The sequence below is a fragment of the Takifugu rubripes genome, chromosome 14 (genome assembly GCF_901000725.2).
Source record: "Takifugu rubripes chromosome 14, fTakRub1.2, whole genome shotgun sequence".
In the NCBI taxonomy this organism is placed as follows: Eukaryota; Metazoa; Chordata; class Actinopteri; order Tetraodontiformes; family Tetraodontidae; genus Takifugu; species Takifugu rubripes.
Window position 1 is genome coordinate 6,472,340 of NC_042298.1, and position 20,320 is coordinate 6,492,659.

Here is a 20,320-nt window from a genome sequence, read left to right on the forward strand (position 1 = left end):
GCATATTTAAGACTGTGAATACACACTAAATCACACAAATACTTGCTCATAACCATTCAGATAAGAGGATAAGACAGCCCCCTCCCCAAAATCTGTGATTTTTGCTGAGATGACACCTTAAGAAAGTTTCAATTTATGGCGCATCATCAGAAATACTATTATTTTCAGATTGAAGTGAAGAACTTATGTAGCCAGCTGATAAGGGCTGTATCTCTGCCTGTTTGAAGACTGCAGGCAATACATGTGCAGGAGAGAGTGAGAGAAAGAGTGGTTTTAAACCCACTGAGAGGAAAAAGTGATCTATGGACAAGTGAAGCTGCACAGACATGATTTTCTTTTGTTGAAGAATGTCACAAGACTGTCAAGAGGACATACATTTAGTTTAGCGTAGCACCAAATATATTACTGAGGCAAATATCATTTCAGTTTGTTTAAAGGGAATGTGCCTGAATGAGGCAGTGGGCAGAGGTGTTGCTACACATCATGGAGGATCTTGGCTTGGACTCCCAGCCAGAGACTTTGTTGCGTTTGGTTTTTTGCTCCACATCTGTGTGTGTTCTTTTATTCCATCCCACTGAGATGCTCAGTGTTTTAACAGTTCAGCTCCAAGTCATGGTTGCTTTATTACAAGCCTACTTAAGTACAGCTGACCTCCCGTCAAACTGTTTACCGGTATAAATAATTGCTCACTGGATAAAACAAACCATTTGCAGCTGTTGCCTCCAATATTTTCCATGGAGGGGTGACACTGGGACGACAGTTACCCAGTTTTAGAGATTTGCCCTCATTTTGACTGTGTGAATAAATGATGTGTGCTGTGATGGACTGGTGACCTGTCCAGGGTGTATTCCGGTCTTTAACACATAGAGACAGCTAGGACAGACTCCAACGACCCTCGTGGACCAGAGCAGCTGCTCAGAAGACATTGATGGCTTTTCCACGTTCACACCAAAACACGGACAGTCCAACAGCCCCTTCAGTTTGTTCTGTCTCCAAATAAATCAGTGTAACATTTCCATTTGCATCTGATTAAGGTATTTGAAGGTTATTTGAAGTTCCCAGTGTATTTGTAAGGATAATTTAAGCAGCATTCTGGAAAAGTAAAAATATTATATGAACGTTACAGCTCTCCAAACATGAAGACCTGGCATCTCTCAGCCTCTCCTACAGGCCACTGGCCTCTGTAATGACATAACGCCTCTAAACCAGTAGTTTCAGTAGATTGTCTTAACAGTTGTTACCTCTGTATCCATATACGGGCAGCACATAGAGATTTCACATAACAGGTAAATCCTTTTAGTTCACAATAACCCAGAACTCTCTCTCCTGGGAGCTCATGTCCAGAACATATATCTGGTTTTGCACAGATACTTTCCTGTCATGGTAAAGTTTTGAACAACACTGGCGCACTCTAGTGGTGGCAGATGAGACTGCAAGCCCTTATGGAACAACGCAGACTTTTAATGTTTATTTCGTAGAAAATTAAATCTAGAATTACAGTGACCGTTAGAATTGGAGTATTTCTCATATTACCTGGATCAATTGTAGGGCTTTTCATTCAACCTAATTATCTTGGACTAGATGTTGCCACGACCGAAATAATGATTTAAAAAAATCTTATCGCAAACATTTTATGCGATTACACAATAAAACAAAAAAGGAGGAAGCTGTGCAGTCGAAAAGCAATGTGCCTCATATACAGGATTTATGATTAAATTCTATTCCTTGCTAAAGACAAGGTAGCATGATGCGACAGTACCATGCTGACATTGAGATCTAAAAGCGCCATGTGTTGAATACGCACGAAGGCGGGTTATGAGTCTTGAAAAACAAATGGTGCATCAAATGTAACAACATGGGGGTTGTCATTGTGATAGTTTTATATAAGTCAATAGTCACTGTTCTAAAATCTTTGATAACGTACCGCATTTATTTAATAAAATGCAATGCAACTTAATGCAATTCTGACATCAATATACACGATGCCAATATACATGTATGAATGGTATTTATTTACTACGTGGTTAATACTTTCATGCAGGAGCGTTGTTTTGTGCTCGTTTGTGATGCAGTTCCTTATTTGTGGCACTAGTGACGCAGTAGTAGAAGAAGAAGGAGGAGACGAAGAAGAACGAGGCGAAGGAGGAGAAGAAGAAGGAGAAGGCGGAAGAGGGGGCGTTCTCTCCTCTGTTATTGTTTACAACAAGCGCAGTAAAGAGTGGAGGACAAACAAGAAGTGTTTTTGCCAACAACACATCCATATTCTAAATGACTGATATATGTCAAAATAAAATTGGGTCCAGGGTACATGCGGCATGAAGAACTCACTCGAGTCCTTTAGCTCACACTTTCGTTTTGAGACCTAGTGTGCTTGTGTGTGTGTTTAAATTAGATAACGATATAAGGTGAGCGATGCTGTATAATGTACTTTATTCTCATTTTTCTTTATTTTGACTGATGGTTGGCGCCCGTCCCGGAAGTGGCGAGTCGTTTGCAGTGGGCGGAATCACGATGGCGTCGTTAGTGTTGGAACGCTGAAGACTGGAGCCATGCTGAATATTTTACGCATTATGATTCCTGGATAAGAGGCCGCCGTCTGTGTTGGTCCGCTCATCGTGTGTCAGCAGACGAGCCGACCTTATGAACGTCATGCCAGAAAGTGTCTCTTGGTTTATTTAGCATTAGTTTAAGATGACTAGCTCTTGAGGGAAGATGGATACTGACTAATTTAAACACTGAAAGTGTGGAGACAAATGGCGCACGGAGAGTCACTTCAGTCTTGAACTTTCTAGATTTTGTAGCCCGTTGCGAGTGATGGAGGTGATCACCCTGAGCTCCGAGAGTGAGGAAGATGATTCTGATGTGGAAATAATCGCTCAGTACAGCAACTTCTTGAGCCAAACCGACCCACTTCCCCAGCAGGATGGCAAAGTTTGCGCCGACGCCCCGAACGTGAACGCGCTAGTGGTAAGACTTCAGCGCGGGCTCATGCAGCTCTACCGAAACCTGTAAATGGCGTAATTCTGGTTTCGGTTGTTATTGTCCTTACTCTTGCATAGTTCTCAGTCAGGAGCAGAAGAGTGGCGGATTTTGATTGCTAGGTTTGGTGTTTATGGCTCTACATTTTAATCAGCCCAGAACGTAAGTATATAGAATAAGAATAGTAACACGATTGACTTAAATGTAACTCAGGCGTATTGAAAAACACAAACTAGAAGCAGTTTACCTTCTCTAACGTAGGTGAAAGTGCATCACTGCAAACTAGGTGATATTATTGGTGCCAAGGTCATATTCAACTGATAATACACAATAGCAAATAATTGCTTTGCACTTCCAAATGTACTGCTGTTTATTTACTTAATAATCCTATAAAACAAACTGTAACCAACTGACGTCAGTTAATAAAAAACCTATTCTGTAAAATAATTGTCTGCCAAGATTCAGCCCTTTCAGGTTGGTGCAATGAAACAATAAAATAACAATAAAAAGATGTGTGACCAGACGGCAAAGTGGATTGGATGGATTATTTTAAAGACAGATGTGTTCAGGTTGACTTGTTATGGGCTGTTTCCCCGTGATGGTCAAAAGTTCTCATTTATTAACACTGTTCATTTTTGTTCCTATTTTCTAGCAAAACATTGACGTCACAGATTCAAAACGGATCCTCGCAGATCTAAAGAGTCCCATCAAGCCTGATTTTAACGCCAGACCCATAGTAGACCTGTCTGACATCGACGCAGATTTTAAAATACAAAACGTCTGCGGCTCCACGACTGAACAAGAGAACGTCTTCCAGAGAAACGCTTCAGCAGATCCCCCCAGGCCAACGCTCCAGAGGAGCAGTGCGGACCCCCAAACACAAATTCATACACTGACTCATGAGGAACTCTTCCCATTCGTGACTCTAACACGCCTGCCTTTTATTGAAGGTCACATCACTGAAATCAAACAAGTCGGCTGCTTTGTGGACTCAAGCAGAGGCTGCACACTAATGTCCCTGCAGCCCAGACAAGACGCTGCGCACGAGCGAGTCTTTTCAGATTCGGAGCGTGGAGGCAGCGCAGCAGACACTCCAGCTCATTCGAACCGCTCGACTCAGGCGAGTCCAACACCCACAAAGGAGGAGGCGCTCTCTGGACGGCTCTCTGAGAGGTGGTCGGACCAAAACCACCCAGCTGAAGACATGAGTGATGTCACACTGACTGAGACGAGTGTGGGGGATCTGGAAATGGAAGATCCTGTGTGTTTCTATCCGAAAGCCTGGGATTTTGGAGAGGAAGAGATCGCTGAGAGCACATATCCTGTGGACCTCTACACGGATGCTAAAGAAAGCCGGGACTTTGTGTGCCCAGTTGCCCTTAATAAGCTGATATCTGGAGAAGACGAAGCGTTACTCATGGACATTTCTTTAGATGTTGGTATTAATTTCACTGTTCTTGATTCATGCAGGACCACATACACGACCGAAGGTAAACAAGTTTTGTTTTCCCCCCCGTATCGATAAGGGAGAGGCTTCAGAACCTCCCGAGGAGCTGTGCCACCAGACCCTGACGCTGGTTTACAGCACCATCGAGGAGAACCACACCGAGGGCACCCTGCAGCTGTTGTCTGACCTGTTGCAGCCGGGCTACTATCCTCCCAAAAACATCACCTTCCACCTCTTGCACGACGTTCTGCTCGGGCCTGACTGCCCCTACCACCTGTGTGTGCAGGCCTTCCACCTGCTGATCAGGACACAGAGGTGAGCGCTTCCCACGACAGCCCCGCAGCCCCCCACCCCCCCTCTCAAACCACCCTCGCCACCCCAAGCCCTTCCATCTTAGGTTCTCAACATTAATATGTTTTTGCAGGCACCGTCCAGCTGATCGGAACACGGTTCCGTGGGATTGGGACTTGTTGAGCTCAGTCATGACTGAGAAGGTAAAAAGAGCATCTACTTAGCCGTTTGTATTATAAAGCAACCGTTGCTGGTGGAGACGGTGAATCCGGTGGTCTCCATTTCACAGGAACATCCCAACAAACGGAAGTGCGGGGTTGTGGGCATGTTCATGGAATATGTCGCGCGCACGTTGGAGGACAACTTTCACACCAAAGATGCTTTCTCCCCCTTACGCCATTCCATCGCCATGGCAACGCTGTCCTGTGATCGGCAGTTCCATCACGTCAGGTGAGCCGGGAGCGCGAAGCGGCGACGCTGTGCCGTTTGGCGGCCACGTGTTGACGCGGCCGTCTGGATTTTGCAGGGATCTTCTCAAGTGGCTGAATTCTGCCGTCAGGAAGTCGACGGGGAGCGAAGAGACGGCCAGAGAGCGAGACGAACACATCAGGTTGGTTCAGGACGACGCGAGGATCGTTTGTTGGAGCGACCCAGACGTGAACCACACCTCCGTCCAGGTTAACCTGAGCTGTTTGTGTCTCCACGTGGGCGTGTGTGTCCCTTCCAGGTTGGTGTCCATCTTCCAGAGGATGTTGTCTCTCGCTCTGGAGGTGGACGGCCGTCCCACTCTGCAGTCTGACAAGGTGTCCCAGGAACTCTTCTTAATGCTCATCACTGGCTCGTTCCGACGAGAGCACAGGTGAGAGGCGTCCGCTTCGGTTATTATGCTAATGACATGTTATTTGTTAAACCTAAATTAACAAGGAAACTGTTTAGAAGTTTTCCCAGAATGGTTACGCTCTTCAGCACGCCCCCTCCATCCGTCCCTGTTTCTAATGGTTCCACCCGGGTGTCGCTCGGACGCTCCCAGTTCTCCAAACTGTCGGCGAGAATAAATAAAGTCGGGCCGGCGACTCACCGATGATCTGTTGTTGATCCCCCCAGGATGCTGCTGCTGGAGAGCCTGCGGAGCAAGCGGCTCAGGTGTAAACTGCTGAAGCACCTGCTGGACTACGTGTGCTCGGTGAAAACTCCTCTTCCCGCCTCTCTCGGCCTTCTGCTTCATTACATGAGAAACTGCGATCTGCTGCAGGAGCCCACGGTGAAGCCCCACGCTGGCGTTTTTATGGTCACCGCCCTTAGATCCAGCGAACCTCACCTCTGATCATCATGATTTATTTATTTTTATATAGGATGGTGAGGAGAGGTGGCGTGGCTGGGAGGAGCTGCTCCATCTCCTCTGGATGTTCCTGCACAGCTACAATAAAACAATGAAAGGTGAGGATCTAGTTCGTGATGGTGGCCACAGGTGGTGCCAAACCCATCCCAGCCTCAAAGCTGGCGTGCTTTTGTGTTGGCCAGAGTTTTGCACTTATCCTTCCTGACAGGTTCTGAATTCAGCTCGTGTCCTTGTGGCTGCTGGTAGCGTGACGCAGGTCCTGCAGCTTAAGCAGGCTGCTCAGGTATTACAGCTCACCCACGGTGCAGAGCTGAACCGCCTCAAATAGATGCTGTTTACAGGGATTCGCAGCATGCCTGGCGGAAGGGACGATAGCGGGAATCAGCAGCAAGTCATCAGCAGTATTGGAATCCTTCCACACTGCCAGAGTCTTGCAGAATGACCTCCAGCTAGCTAGCGCTGCCTGAAACCCTCTCTGATCAACTCTAAGCATGCCTGCTAGCACCACAAATCAGTGCTACATAGCTGCATTTGGTATTCTTCGGGCAGCTTCACATTGAGAACACATTACATTCGCTGTCACACATGACACATGTGCTGGGGGCCAGCCTGCCCCCGCGTGCGACAAGCCCCGGGGGGTGTCAGATGTCTGACACGCGCTTGCTCATTTAAAGATTCTTGCGCTGTAACCGTTCTTTCTTCTTCACTCAGGGTACCTCAGCCAGTCATTCGTGCAAGAAAGAAGTTACCTGGGCCCCTTCAAGAAGGAGGACGTTGTATCCAAGAGCCACATTTGTGAAGCTACAAAGACCCTCCGGGCGAGGGCCGAGGCTGACCTCGGCCAGGCTTTACCTCACCACGTGGAACAGTCCCTGCACTTTCTACGCGATAGCCTGTTAGACGTCTGCCAGGGTTGAGTCGAAAGACTCCTGTTCTCCTGTTCTTGTTCAACAAATGAATTGTAGTAATAAGGGGAAACGCACACATTGTTCCATTTTTCTTTGTTTAATCTGAGGAGGGTTCGGTTCCCAACCCTCCCTGTTATTTTATGTCGTTCATTCTAATGCCATAAAACGCACAAGTACTGAATGTGCTCCTGTTTTTAACGTGTTTAATTCAACCACTTAACTCTTGCCAGTTCACTACAAACCTTTGTACGTTGTCACACACGTTTTCATGATGTGAACCAGTTCCCATGAGTATGGGTCGGACTACTTTTGCAACGCGGCTGTGCCTTGTTCAAAACTACTATTTTATAATAAACGTGCCGTCAGAGCCAATCTCGATCAGTAGACCTGTCTCTTATTATCATCGTGATTATGATCGCCGACAAAGTGGCACGGACGTGCGCGTCGGTCACGTCAGTAATGAAGGCTCAACAGCTGGTGGAAGGCGGCCGCGCTGGCCAATGGGCTGCAGCCTGTTATCAGCAGCGGAAAACAGCCTCGCAGTCGCCATGATACAGCAGCGGAAACGGGCTACAAGTAGCTAGAAAACAAAGGGGGAGCACGCACTCGTCCTCGCTATTTGGTATGCTCTTGCAGGTAAATTTCCAACCCCTTTTTATTGCCCGTTGCCGGGTCAAATTCGTCCCCCCGCGCAGGTTTGCGCGGACATTGTTAACGAGCGGCTCGGTTTAGACGCGGGGCTGATTTTGAAAGCGAACCCACGGGCTTTGGATAATTGGTGTCTTTTAGCCTTTAGCCAGCAAGCTAGCTCCAGCTAAGCTAAACGCCTCGCAAGTATCTCGCACAGCCGAAATCGTGTGGCTTTTCGGGAGCATTTGGACGGGGTTTATGTGAACGATCGTAACACTAGCCTCTGGAAGGCAGCCAGCGGCAGCTAAAAAGCGCGATGTTTCCTGGCCTCGCCGTTAATGCGCCACTTAACGGTGCTTTGCTATTATGTAAACAACAGCACGGCCAAATTGCTAATGCCGTTTGTACCTCTTGCAAAAACCAACACGACGCAGGTTTTAGTGGTCAAGCGACATTCCGAACTCTAGGTCAGCTTGTTTGTTCAGATCACACTCTCGTTAGTTAGCAAGCACGCTAACTGTCTAGCATTTGATGTGCATAGATTGATTGGCAGCGATTTAGGCTAAGCTAGGCTAAAGAGATTGAGACAATGAGAAAACCTGTTTCACCTCACGTTGTTGGGCTTAATCATTCCTATAAATGCAGTTTCATTAATACGCTTTTGAATCAAACCACAACTCGACCATTATGTGCAGATTAGCCGCCTAGTTTGACGTGGAAAAACACCGCGGTTTGATTTACCTGCTGCTTATTATGTAACGCGAAGTGCAAAACTCGCCAGACTTCCTGCAAACCGGTTCAAATATCTTTAACAGTTTAAACGATCAACCGCAGCAAATGCCCTCAAACGCGTTTTTAACTCCGAATCCCTCTTGTGCATTTCTATTTGGCGGCCCATGGAAGTGACACCTGAAGGTTTGTTGTGAATTCATGGGAACATTTTCATTTTTGACGCTGCAACTGGTGATTTAGTTCCACTTCCCAGTTGCGTAGAAATGCTGTGTGTGCACTGTACTTTGAGGATCAAATGCTCGGCGCCTCACTTCCCATTCTTGTTCCCAGTGTTCTAGGAATGCCCAAGGAAAAATATGACCCGCCGGATCCAAGGCGGATGTACACAATTATGTCCAGCGAGGAAGCAGCCAACGGGAAGAAGTCGTACTGGGCTGAGCTCGAAATCAGTGGTGAGTCAGGTTGTGATTGCCTCTGCACGTTTGTCTTTCGTAATTGTGTTCCACTAATTACTTCAATCAAGTGTAATGATGTAATGAGGAGCCATCAGCAAGGAGAAGATCGGGACCGCTGCAGCCTTATCTTTCTTGAGTGCACTTCTTTTTTTTGCAGCCTCTTCTTTACTCTTAATGGGATTTAAACCCGCAGCTCCATCATTCACACCGGCTCATAAAGTAGGGCTGATTATCTCATGTCCTGTATCTCGTATCTTATGGTGGCGTGATGCAGCCACACTTGGAGCAGACGTGCGTGCAACCGTGCTGCCAAGCAACTGAGCAAAGTGACTCTTAAAAACAAGGCGAGCAGTTTAGCTGGGAGTCTCCATTACTGATGTCGCTCTATAGGAGATAAACCTGGTCCAATTGGTCTGTTAAAGGTTTCTTCTCTCTAACGGCGTACTCGCACTATCAGAAGGGGAAGTGGAGAGTCATACAATTATTCTGGGGTGCTGCACGTGCGTGTTTGTGTGAGTGAGTGAGTGTGTGTAGAGCGGCACACAGCCCCAGGTCCAGCTTCAGGGAGCCTTCCAACAGTGTGTTTAGTTCTATTGTGTGTGTGTTTGAGCACTTTTGGGAGCACCTGGCTGTCCCGTTGCTCTCGGTGACACCAACTAATTTCATATTGTGTTTTTGTGGAACCTCTTAAATTAACGCCGCGGCTCTCTCCTCCAGTTGAGATCGTCAGAACCATCAGTCTTCCTAAAAAAAGGAAAGATTTCCGATGTTTTCCTATAAATATGAGTTTATGGATTTGCTCGTCTTGTCTCTGGCTGCAGGCAGAGTTCGCAGTCTGAGCACGGCGCTGTGGTCTTTAACCCACCTCACTGCCCTGCACCTCAGCGACAACTCGCTGTCCCGCATCCCACCAGACATCGCCAAACTCCACAACCTGGTGTACTTGGATCTGTCATCGAATAAGATCAGGAGTCTGCCGGCCGAGCTCGGCAACATGGTTTCTCTCAGGTTGGTGCCTTCATCTCAGCTTCCTTAATTCAGTTTGGAGCTGTAAAATGTCACGAAGCATGTTTGTGTGAGTGATAGAGATGGTTGCTGCCCTCCACAGGGAGCTGCTTTTAAATAACAACCAGTTGCGGGTTCTGCCATTTGAACTGGGGAAACTATTTCAGTTACAAACACTGGGGTTGAAAGGTGAGTGGCTTTATCACGCCTCCAGTAGCCATTTCAGCCTAGAACTCCCGTGGTTCTCTCCCCGTGGTTCCCATTGACTCAGCCACTGTTGCTCTGCCTTCACCAGGAAACCCACTTGCACAAGAAATCATGAGCCTCTACCAGGAACCAGATGGCACGCGGAGACTGCTTAACTACTTGCTAGACAATCTGGCAGGGGCAATGAAACGCAGTAAGTGCCCCTCTCTGTGGCAGAGCTGCGAGCAGGACGATTACTTGGGTTTTGTTTTTTTGACTTTCAGCTTTGAAATGGATGCAGAAAGTATGTAAACGGGTGCAGCAGTGACATTTACGCTCCCCTCTCCCCTCTCCCAGTACCAACAGAGCAGCCTCCGGCTCGGTCATGGATTTCTCTCCAGGAACCAGAGCGGACTTGGCCGTCAGGTACCCGCAGAGCTTCTGTTGACTGTGAACGCGCTGGAGCGTCCTCGCAGCAGCCTGGGGGCCAGATCTGATCTCCCCTGTGTTTTTCCTTCCCAGCACTGTTCACTGTGATGTGCTACAACGTCCTGTGTGATAAGTACGCCACCCGACAGCTGTACGGCTACTGCCCCTCCTGGGCTCTGAGCTGGGATTACAGGAAAAAGAACATCATGCAGGAGATCCTCGGCTGCAACGCCGACATCATCAGTCTGCAGGTGAGTGCAGCTTTTTACCAGCGTACTCCTCGTTTACTCGAGATGAGGAAAACGTGATGGGTTGACCTGCGGAATCCATCTGGGACTCTCTGGAGGTGTATATAGCAAAATGTTGGCCATGGATTATAGTCGGGGTATTTCTGTCACTTCCTTTCTGACAGGAAGTGGAGACGGAGCAGTACTACAATTACTTCTTGCCGGAGCTGAAGGAGCAGGGATACGATGGGTTCTTCAGTCCAAAGTCCCGAGCCAGGACCATGTCCGAGTCGGACCGCAAACACGTGGACGGATGTGCAATCTTCTACAAGACAGAAAAGTATGACCTGCACTCATCGTGCGTAAATGAGGTGATCTGGACAGTTGTGCTGGTTCTGCCTCCAGCCCGGGGGGGGTTGGAGAGTGCAAGGAGATTCTGTGTCCTCTTTGGTTTATGGGCTTTTATAATTGTCTTTTTTTGCAGAAGGTTGAGGTAAAGTGGCGTTTTAAGGACACCCTGTTAACCCTGTAAATACCAGTAGCCCTTTCAGAGCAGGTACTTCTAGTTCTAGTAGTTCTAGGAAGAGTCTGCTCCTGAAACGGCTCTAAGTACCCTCCCTTTTGCACTGACCAGTGGCCATAGGAACCAGTGGGAGTGGTTAAGGACTGACGGGCATCGGCGTATTCGCCAGGAAATACGCCGATGGGCAGGGTTTGAGTTTGCTGGACAATGGTGGAAATTCTTGTCAAATCTCATCTAGATTTGAAATTGATAATGATAAACAGGCAGGAATGATGGCACGGACGATCAGTTCCGACACTTTATAGAAACGTAGGCTACATCAAGGAAAGCGCGGGCTGTCAACTGGCTCGTGCGTATAATAAATATCACATGTCCGTTCAGTTTATGTGATCGATAATCAAAATCTCTTAACCGCTCTTCGGTTGGTGCGTCTTAAAACCGACTTCGACGGGCCGCAACACTCAGCATCTCTGGCTGTCAATGTCAAACATGTTTTGAGGCTCTGCTTTTCTTCATAGACTTGAAGAATCAATGACTTCTTTAATGAGTAATTTTGAGCTGCTCTCTCTCTCACAAACACGTTATGGGAAAAAAACATTCACCGATGTTGGTGTGTAGCTGAGATGTTTGCCAAATTAGCAATATAGAAGCAGCTCTGGCCCCAGGAACAGAGCCCACGGGAGGATGAAGGAAAGGTGGTGGGTTTGAGCTCCAAAGTATGGAGCAGCAAAATAGCCAGAGGCCTGAGCAGCGCACATGGAGCCATCAAGCTTGACCAGGGTAATCACCTGCCCTGATCAGGGGAGAAGGGGGGGGGGGGGGGTCACATGATGGACCAGCTGATCTGGAATCAAATGCTTTGAGTCGTTGGTCTGAACCAGCTCCGCAGGATTTGCATCATTTATAGCAGCTGTGATCAGGAACTTAAAAACCCCAACTTCATCTGGCCTGAAAGCAAAAAAGGGTTCTAGTACCATATTTTCAGGACCATAAGGTGCACCGTATTAAAAGGCGCATGCTGAAACATACAGTAAAAATGACAACAGAAGTAAAACAGTGAGTTTTGACACATTTATTGAACAAAATATTCATTCTTCTGCCACAAAACCATCAAAGTTTTCATCTTCTGTATCTGAATTAAACAGCTGCACTATTTCAATGTCCAACATCCCGAATTCCTCCTTAATCATCTGAATCGGACTCACCGACCGGTTCTGCTTCAGCGTTGATGCATGAAGACGGTATCATAGCCCGTGCGTCTACAATCCACCCATGTGGTGGCATAACTCACCCGCCGCTGCCTCGTAGTCTTGTGAAGGAGTGTTGGCCTTCCCTCATCCAGCGCTCTGTCCGTTTCCGTGGCGGCCGAGAACCACGGTGAACGATGACTTCTCGTGCCCCGTTGTGCGTATCGCCACCGTGCTGGTCCCTTTTTCTCCACTTTGTGGGTCAAAGGGATGTAAAAAGTCAGAGGGATCTCATCCATGTTGGTGATGTGGCTGGGTGCGGTTATCTTGTCGCGGCAGTAGGTGCGGAAGATGGCCGCCCTCTCCTGGTTAGGGTTAGGGAAGATGGCCGCCCTCTCCTGGTTAGGGTTAGGGAAGATGGCCACCCTCTCCTGGTTAGGGTTAGGGAAGATGGCCGCCCTCTCCTGGTTAGGGTTAGGGAAGATGGCCGCCCTCTCCTGGTTAGGGTTAGGGAAGATGGCCGCCCTCTCCTGGTTAGGGTTAGGGAAGATGGCCGCCCTCTCCTGGTTAGGGTTAGGGTTAGGGAAGATGGCCGCTCTCTCCTGGTTAGGGTTAGGGAAGATGGCCGCCCTCTCCTGGTTAGGGTTAGGGAAGATGGCTGCCCTCTCCTGGTTAGGGTTAGGGAAGATGGCCACCCTCTCCTGGTTAGGGTTAGGGAAGATGGCCGCTCTCTCCTGGTAGTCTGCGGGCAGCCGCTGTGCAACAGTTGTCCTCGCGCGTATGGAGAGATGCCGCCGCCTCATAAAGCGAAAACATTTTTGAGAAAATCTCAGTGTTTCAGGTGTAACTGCTGCGTTGGAGCCCTCCAGCGACGGTGAAACGGGTCAAACGTGGAACAGAACCATTCTTCTGATCACATGGGTTATTTCTGTGATGTTTCGAGCTTTTAGAGAGCTCCTCAATGACTCCCCCCCCCCTCTGGTGGTGTTCAGGTTCAGCGCGGTGCAGAAGCACACCGTGGAATTCAACCAGCTGGCCATGGCAAACTCCGAGGGGTCGGAGCCCATGCTGAACCGGGTCATGACCAAGGACAACATCGGTGTCGCTATGCTGCTGGAGGTCCGGAAAGAGATTATCGAAGTCTCCTGTAGGTGCCCCCTTTGTAGTGACTCGTGCGTCCTTGGTGAACATCAGGCAGTTGTTCTGACCCTTGTGTCACCTCCTCAGCTGGAAAGTCGGTGCACGGCATGGATAAACAGCTAATGCTGATAGCCAACGCCCACATGCACTGGGACCCCGAGTACTCGGACGTGAAGCTGGTCCAGACCATGATGTTCCTGTCGGAGGTGAAGAACATCGTGGACAAGGCCTCGCGCAGTTTCAAGTTGTCCTCTGGAGAAAACAACAACATTCCGCTGGTGCTGTGTGCTGACCTCAACTCCTTACCGGACTCTGGTGAGCACGCCTCTAAATCTCTGCCTCCGGCTGCTGCTGCGGCCTCCAGCATGTTCAGAGCTGATCAGCTAACATCAGCGCAGTAATGTCAGTAAATCCGAGCCCACGTATGTGTGAGATGCATTTACAAGCTGACTTGTTAAAATGGAGATTTTACAAGTTGGTTGGGAAAGAAAAACGGGAGCAGCAGCAGCGTCAATGTTGACCTACTCTTCCCTGTTTGTCTAAAGCTCCGCACTCGCAGGAAAGGACTGATTTAGCCGTGACCTTTGACTTGGCTCCTCTTTCTCCCTCAGGTGTGGTGGAATACCTCAGCACCGGAGCAGTGGACTGCACCCACAAGGATTTCAAGGAGCTCCGATACAGCGATAGTCTGACCAAATTCAACTGCAACGGCAAGAACGGCACATCTAACGGCTTGATCACGCACGGCTTCAAGCTGAAGAGCGCGTACGAGAACGGCCTAATGCCTTACACCAACTACACCTTTGACTTCAAGGTCAGTTGCTGGGGCACGTTTGTATGTCTTGTGTGTGCAGATGTCCAGCTCTGAAGGTGGTGACCTGTGCTCTCTTCTCAGGGTGTCATCGACTACGTTTTCTACTCCAAGCCTCATCTGAACGTGTTGGGTATCTTGGGGCCTCTGGACCCCCACTGGCTCGTAGAGAACAATGTCACTGGCTGCCCGCATCCCCACATCCCATCTGACCACTTCTCCCTGTTAGCCCAGCTGGAGCTGCTCCTCAACGTGCCCTCCCAGATCAATGGGCTCCACATGCCTTCACGCAGGTAGTGAGTCCCTGCCACACCACCAGGGGGAGCTGCTGCTGCAGCATCTGCCCTCCTGCCCTCCCTCGCTCCCTCCCTTCCCACTACCAGCTCTTCTCCTCCACCAGAACGGAGGAGGAAGACGAAAAAGGCAACCTGTAATCTACTCGTACAGTGAGGTCTGGCTGACAGGGATTTCATATACTGTTATAGATATTCTCTATTTTTCTTTATTTCTTCCTCCCTCCTTTGTTTTTTAACTGGTTGACTCAGTGTTGTTTGTTCATTCTGTTTTCTTTTTATTTTGGACTCATCAGATCCTCCCGCTTTAAGTTGATCATGGGATGGTAGCTCATTCAGCTTGGTCACACGAGGCACTGTTTGGTTTAAAAGCAGGAGGTGTCCAGGGACTGCCTGGGAGTGCGACTGTCACCCGCAACGTTAGCCAGCTGCTGCTCTGTCTGTTGTATATAAACCTAAAACCAGCAAAGACGGCAGACTGGTCAATCTCAGCCCTCCAGCATCAACTTATTCTTGGCTTCTAAATCGTTTGAGGCGTCGTTGGGTCACCAGGGCTCATAGCCGTTACCTTAGCACCCCTGGAAGTAGACGTAGCTGAGCTGGAGCGAGATTTCCCGCTGTAATTCTGTGGTGCTGAGACCGTCTGTGCGGTCACGGCCTCTCCTGGTGCTACGAGATCTACACCCCTGACCCTGGTCCTGATGCTTGAGCCATCTAAACCAACAGATGCCTCCAAAACCAGACACTCAGTAACATTTGCCCAGTTTCACATTAGTTACGTGTTGTGGAAATCTGTGAATTTAGGGCTACGGCAAACTGATAGCAGCTACCATCCTGTATGCAGACTGTTTCATCCTAGCTCTCACCATTGTTGCTAGTCTCGTGCTTAGAAGCTCACGTGGCCCACATGCCGTGGTTTCTGTTGACCCAGGGGTCGGGGATTTAGGCCGATGGGCAAGGCATCCAGGGCCTTTTCCAGATCTGGGCTTTGTTTGGAGGCAGAGAGAGCGAGTAACGGTTGATGCAAGGGAGTAAAACCAGCATTCCTCTCGCTGTCTGGAGACTCCATCAGCTCCACACACGCTAGCATACAAACTCAGTTGCATACACACACACACACACACACCTCACAGGTCATTTCCAGGCAGATCTGTAGCACTGTTTCTGAGGCCAGTAGTGACTTTCCCCAGTCATAGATTCTCACACAAGCAGTGGTTTTTCACAGGTGTTTGTACAGAATAAAAATCTAGATTCAGTCTTTACATGATTGTACATGAACCACAAAATACCTGTTTTCTGGCGTTTTTTTCTACCAAGAGTAAATTATGATCAGATTTGAGGAAAAAAGATTGTATTGTAAACTATGGCTAAATTTTTATCCAGTTAATGTTGAGATGAATTGATATTACCAGCTTGTACAAAAGACATAAGAAAAGGTTGTTCAAGGCATTCGCTGTCACTACTTTGCACTCCTTTAAGATGAGCTGTAGATAATGTATCCATATTGTTTTTAGCCCCCCCCCCGCTGATTTGGATCTTTTCGATTGTACATAGACACCGATTCTCCTCCACCTGTTGCTTCTCGGCCTATAACAAAGCCCTCGGTCCACACAAACGGACAGATTAATACCCCCCCCCACCCCCCCACCCCCCCCAGCGGCGCCACATCTGTCCACGCAAAGAGCGCAGACACTCCCCACCGAACGTGCGATCCTCACGCGTGCTCCAGACATCGTGCCTCACTGTAGCAGTCGTCCTCGTCTTGCACTATTTCCACATGAACGCTTGAACAACCTTTTCTCCTTTTATTTTTAAATACTGTTGAGACGTTTGTGAAGATTTTATGTCCTTTTATTGGTTTTCTTTGTTAATGTTGCTTTCCTTTTTTATGAGCTGTGACAATATTATGACGTGTATAATCTTTGAGCTTGCTAGTAATCAGGTATGTTTTCCTCACTAAACCCAAACATGAGCGTCACACTTGGGCTTGTTTTGCTCCTCCATTGACCCCCCCCCCCCCCCCCCCCCCTTACCAGGGTACATAGAGTCCCCAGCTCTTTTCTGACCATGATTTTAAATGTCCTTCAGCCTCCTCCTCACCCTGTCACCCCCCCCCCCCTTTGCTCAGATACTTAAACGGTCTCGTCACTGTATTGGTGTGACGTCCCCCGAGCCCCCCAGCTTTAGAGCAGGCTCACGGAGCTCAGTCGGATCTCCCTGATTCGTTGCCAGGTGAATTGGTTCCACCCAAAAAGGCTGACCTCTGTTGTCCGACTGCTTCGACGTGGCTGCTCTTTGCCCAGATGTGACAGATGTTGAGCGGAGCAGTGCCACTCTTTCTGATCTTGGTGTATAGCTTCATTTTTAACGAGGGAACCAAGCAAATGGGAAGGTCCTATTTTTTTTTTCCCTCCATGTTTGTTTTTAACTGTTTTCCAATGAAAACCAATGTGTCTAGTTTGACCCCGCCCCCTCTTTTTCTGAATGGCATTAGAATTGTTGTAGATTTGAAGACTAGTTTTTTTTTTTTTTTTTTTGTAAAGTGTGAATAAAAGATGTATCTCATGTTTCCTTTCTAAAATGATATTGTGCTATTGTGTAAATCATGAATTCTATGATGGCGTTATGTTTTGCTGCATTGTTTTTACCTGCCCCCCCTCCTCCTTCCCCATTATATTCTCCCAGTTCAAACCAAATCCTCTGATCACGCTGGCTGCGTTTAAAAGAGCTGAATGTTTCCTACGTCGCCTCGTGGATTGAAGGACGGAGGACGGACCTTCAGCCCGGGGGGGGCGTTGACCTTTATTTCGGCGCCACTATCTTAGCAGAGGCGCCATCTGAACCGTTCTGGCCGACGTAAGAGGTGTTTGAGACGTGGCTAACGGCCCGCTGCAGGTAGCTAGACTGTCCTCACGCCCGTCACTGTTGATGGTCCCTGATTCGGCCCCTCCCCTCTTGCGTTTGATTGAAATGACCTTTTCTAAGCTTCAGCGAGTGATCCCGTTATCGACTCTGGTACCTCTCGTTCTTCTGTTTTCCTTCCTTGAGGCTGCGTCTGGTAACAGACCTGCAGAGAGAGCTCTGTAACCTTCATTCCTTTCCCTCCAGTTGTCAGGAAACGGTAAGACTAAGGAAGCCGAGGTGTCCTTTACATATTTTTCTTATTTTCAGTCTCCTTTTTAAATAAAAGTGGTCGATAAAGGGCGACTTTGGCAATAATCTCCAGAATCTATCACTCGGTTTTTAAATGTAGCGGTTCCATGTCAGTTTTCTCCCCAAACACTCGCCCTTCTCCACCCGACCCCTTTGAATCCCCCCCCCCCCCCCCCCACATCTTGTATATTTCCTCATCGGCTCCTCCCTGCTGATCTTGTGGTAGTTGTTCAATGATCAGGATTGTCTATCTGTAGTCAGCTGAGTACATATACTGATCTGTGTCACTGTGTTTATGCACTGGACCAACTATTGTTTACCATTCATGAAATACCAGCAAAAAAAAAAAAAAAAAGACAAAACACTTGCACAACGTTGTAGAATGTCCATGAACCCAGATGAGAAATCAAGGCAGCTGTTTTCAAATCAACACTTTTCAGAAGAAACTGAATGGTAAACAATGCTTTCTGTTGTACACCTTATAGCCGTCCTCTCGAACCTCTTTGGACTAGTTTTGTTCTTTTATTATTTCCGTATGACTACAGGCTCTGCTTGTTTCCTTTACACCTACCTATGTATTTTCCTACTTCTGGTTAAAAATAAATTCTATATTATCTGTTTCAAGCTGTGTCAGCTATCATTCTCTCCCCTGATACTGTAAAGTTACCACACATTCCTCTTCTGAAAGGAACCTTATGGAAACAAAAGTGATTTAGAAAGTTAAAATGGCGTTGAGCACCATCGTATACCGGCGAAAGTGGCATTCCAGACTGGAGTTTTCAAATTCTCCACTGGATTGTGTGTTCCAGGAGTTTCATCCACACATCAATGCTGAGTCTGGGACCCTGTTCTGAGGGTCAAATGTTACCAATACGAATTTGACTTTCATGTGACATCAGTGTGACAGGTTTCCTCTAGAATGACGGATTAACTGATGAATTCCCCGCTGGGGATCAATAATCAACGTTTAATGGTGGCTGTACAGTTGGTGCAGTGACTCATTTGTACCACACGATGGCGCCAAACGACCTGTGATCCGCCCGAGAAACGCGATCCTGTGATCCGCTGAAGGAGATCCAGTGAATTCAGAGAGAAACTGCAGGGAAACGGTTCACTGGGTGGAGGTAAATGAGACAGAACATTGTGTGGGCGGTGTAAATAACCGATTTTCTCTTGTTTTTATACTAAATTCCTGCTGATTTAGGGAGGTGACATTTTCCACTTGTGTTTTTCTAAAAAGAATAAATAAATAAAAGCTCGAATTTTAGACTTTAGATTTGTGCTATTCTGTCCTTGAATTCTGGACGACCAGCAATGGAATGCAAAATTCTTAAGGATGAGTGGTTTTGGTGTATTGAAACTTATTGTTACTCATATTCTGTTCCACATGCTACACATTCTCCAGGATTCTAATTGCCTTCTAAAGGAAAAACAACTTTTTTTGGGGTGGGGGGAAACTTCAAGCTCATTCCAGGTCATCATATCATGTGATTGTGATAAGTTACATTTCTGTCCCTGAACGGGAAACTGTCCCAGCGGAACGGTTCCCAGAATCAGAAGTGGAACGTGTGGCCTGGCAGGCTGTTGTCTGCCTTCCTGCTCAGCCTGCCATCAAACAACACTGCACCACCGGCCTTTAATCAATGCACGCTCACTGACCCGAGCTGCATCAGTTCATGTCGGTCTGTCTCCTCAGCGTAATTACCTTTTTTCTTCTGGTGCATGTTACGGAACACGGCGGACGTCTCCTGTGCTGAAGTCCTTGAAGGGAGTTGCCCAAGAAACCTGAGAACCACAAACGCTTGCAGACGGCAGGAGCAAAAATGATGGCGAATAAGTGGGCATGAAGCTATTGGAGCCCTCCACGCTGTGTGGAAAGCGCCCCTGAAGAAGCCATGAGGCCGACTGTTATTCCCCAGGAATGGACTGTGACCCTAAATGTGATTCTCACCTGATGTTCTCGACACTGAAAAACCAGCAATTGGAACCAGGCTGCTGTAATTCACTTAAATAAGCTGGAAATTGGAGATTATTAAACTGTCTGACAGGAAATGATCTCTCATCAGCTGTTTGTTGTTTTAAATAACATTTTCTTAGTGTAGGAACGTTGATCCGGGAGGCAACTTCAAATGTGTGTCTGACGATCTGTGGTTTGTGGACGTGGCAGCGTTGTTACGCCTCTAAAGTTCTTTGCAGATGTAGAATCTCTCTGTTTTTTCTCTTCTCTTGTTATTGTGTCCCCCCCCCCCCCCCCCTCCTCTGTTGCTCCTCCCTCTCCGGATCATCCGTCTCCTCTGGAATTCTCACCACTGCATCTGTGTGCACATGACTACCAGGCCTGTTGCCCGTGTGATGTTCAGCCAGCTCCTCCAAACAGCCTCTCTAGATGCTTCCAAGGCTGCGATTTAAAGTCTGTGAGGCCCAACCTGACACTCTCCTCCAAGAGGAGAGTCCTCCTCAGCATGAGGACAGACGGACGGCCTGAAAGGGGGGCGTGGTCCGAGTTTTGGATGGAAGACATGTAAAACACTGGACATTGATTAACTTTAAATTCCCTAATCCAAGAAGAAACAGTATATTAAATA

General features: G+C 47.9%; 2 protein-coding genes across 4 annotated transcripts; both read left to right on the plus strand.

The window, feature by feature from the left end:
- The first annotated feature begins 2,416 nt into the window (after positions 1-2,416).
- simc1 (SUMO interacting motifs containing 1) lies at positions 2,417-7,342 on the plus strand. The gene is made up of 10 exons (XM_003970368.3): positions 2,417-2,967; positions 3,632-4,414; positions 4,506-4,741; positions 4,851-4,920; positions 5,007-5,167; positions 5,244-5,327; positions 5,445-5,576; positions 5,822-5,978; positions 6,070-6,154; positions 6,768-7,342. Exons 1-10 carry the CDS (start codon positions 2,815-2,817, stop codon positions 6,971-6,973), a joined length of 2,067 nt encoding a protein of 688 aa, XP_003970417.2. The 5' UTR covers positions 2,417-2,814; the 3' UTR covers positions 6,974-7,342.
- Positions 7,343-7,442: 100 nt separating this feature from the next.
- Positions 7,443-18,359, plus strand: LOC101072935 (CCR4-NOT transcription complex subunit 6). 3 transcript variants are annotated; one of them, XM_003970367.3, is made up of 12 exons: positions 7,443-7,600; positions 8,657-8,778; positions 9,603-9,789; positions 9,890-9,975; positions 10,082-10,186; positions 10,330-10,398; positions 10,495-10,652; positions 10,814-10,968; positions 13,331-13,485; positions 13,566-13,793; positions 14,090-14,292; positions 14,374-18,359. In XM_003970367.3, the coding sequence occupies exons 2-12, from the start codon at positions 8,667-8,669 to the stop codon at positions 14,584-14,586; spliced, it is 1,671 nt and encodes a 556-aa protein (XP_003970416.2). In that variant the 5' UTR covers positions 7,443-7,600; positions 8,657-8,666; the 3' UTR covers positions 14,587-18,359. The 3 variants fall into 3 exon arrangements, with proteins under 3 accessions (XP_003970416.2, XP_029702940.1, XP_011608950.1); XM_029847080.1 differs by having other exon boundaries at positions 7,465-7,586; positions 14,374-14,586; XM_011610648.2 differs by lacking the exon at positions 7,443-7,600 and adding an exon at positions 7,749-8,509 and having other exon boundaries at positions 14,374-14,586.
- The last annotated feature ends 1,961 nt before the right edge of the window (positions 18,360-20,320 follow it).

Bases quoted from the DNA above. Each gene is read 5' to 3' on its own strand.
- LOC101072935 (XM_003970367.3), top strand. From the start codon at position 8,667: ATGCCCAAGGAAAAATATGACCCGCCGGATCCAAGGCGGATGTACACA. The intron at 8,779-9,602 runs GTGAGTCAGGTT...CTCTGGCTGCAG, and splicing joins GGCTGAGCTCGAAATCAGTG to GCAGAGTTCGCAGTCTGAGC. The intron at 9,790-9,889 runs GTTGGTGCCTTC...TGCCCTCCACAG, and splicing joins GGCAACATGGTTTCTCTCAG to GGAGCTGCTTTTAAATAACA.
- simc1 (XM_003970368.3), top strand. From the start codon at position 2,815: ATGGAGGTGATCACCCTGAGCTCCGAGAGTGAGGAAGATGATTCTGAT. The intron at 2,968-3,631 runs GTAAGACTTCAG...CCTATTTTCTAG, and splicing joins CGAACGTGAACGCGCTAGTG to CAAAACATTGACGTCACAGA. The intron at 5,979-6,069 runs GTGAAGCCCCAC...ATTTTTATATAG, and splicing joins ATCTGCTGCAGGAGCCCACG to GATGGTGAGGAGAGGTGGCG.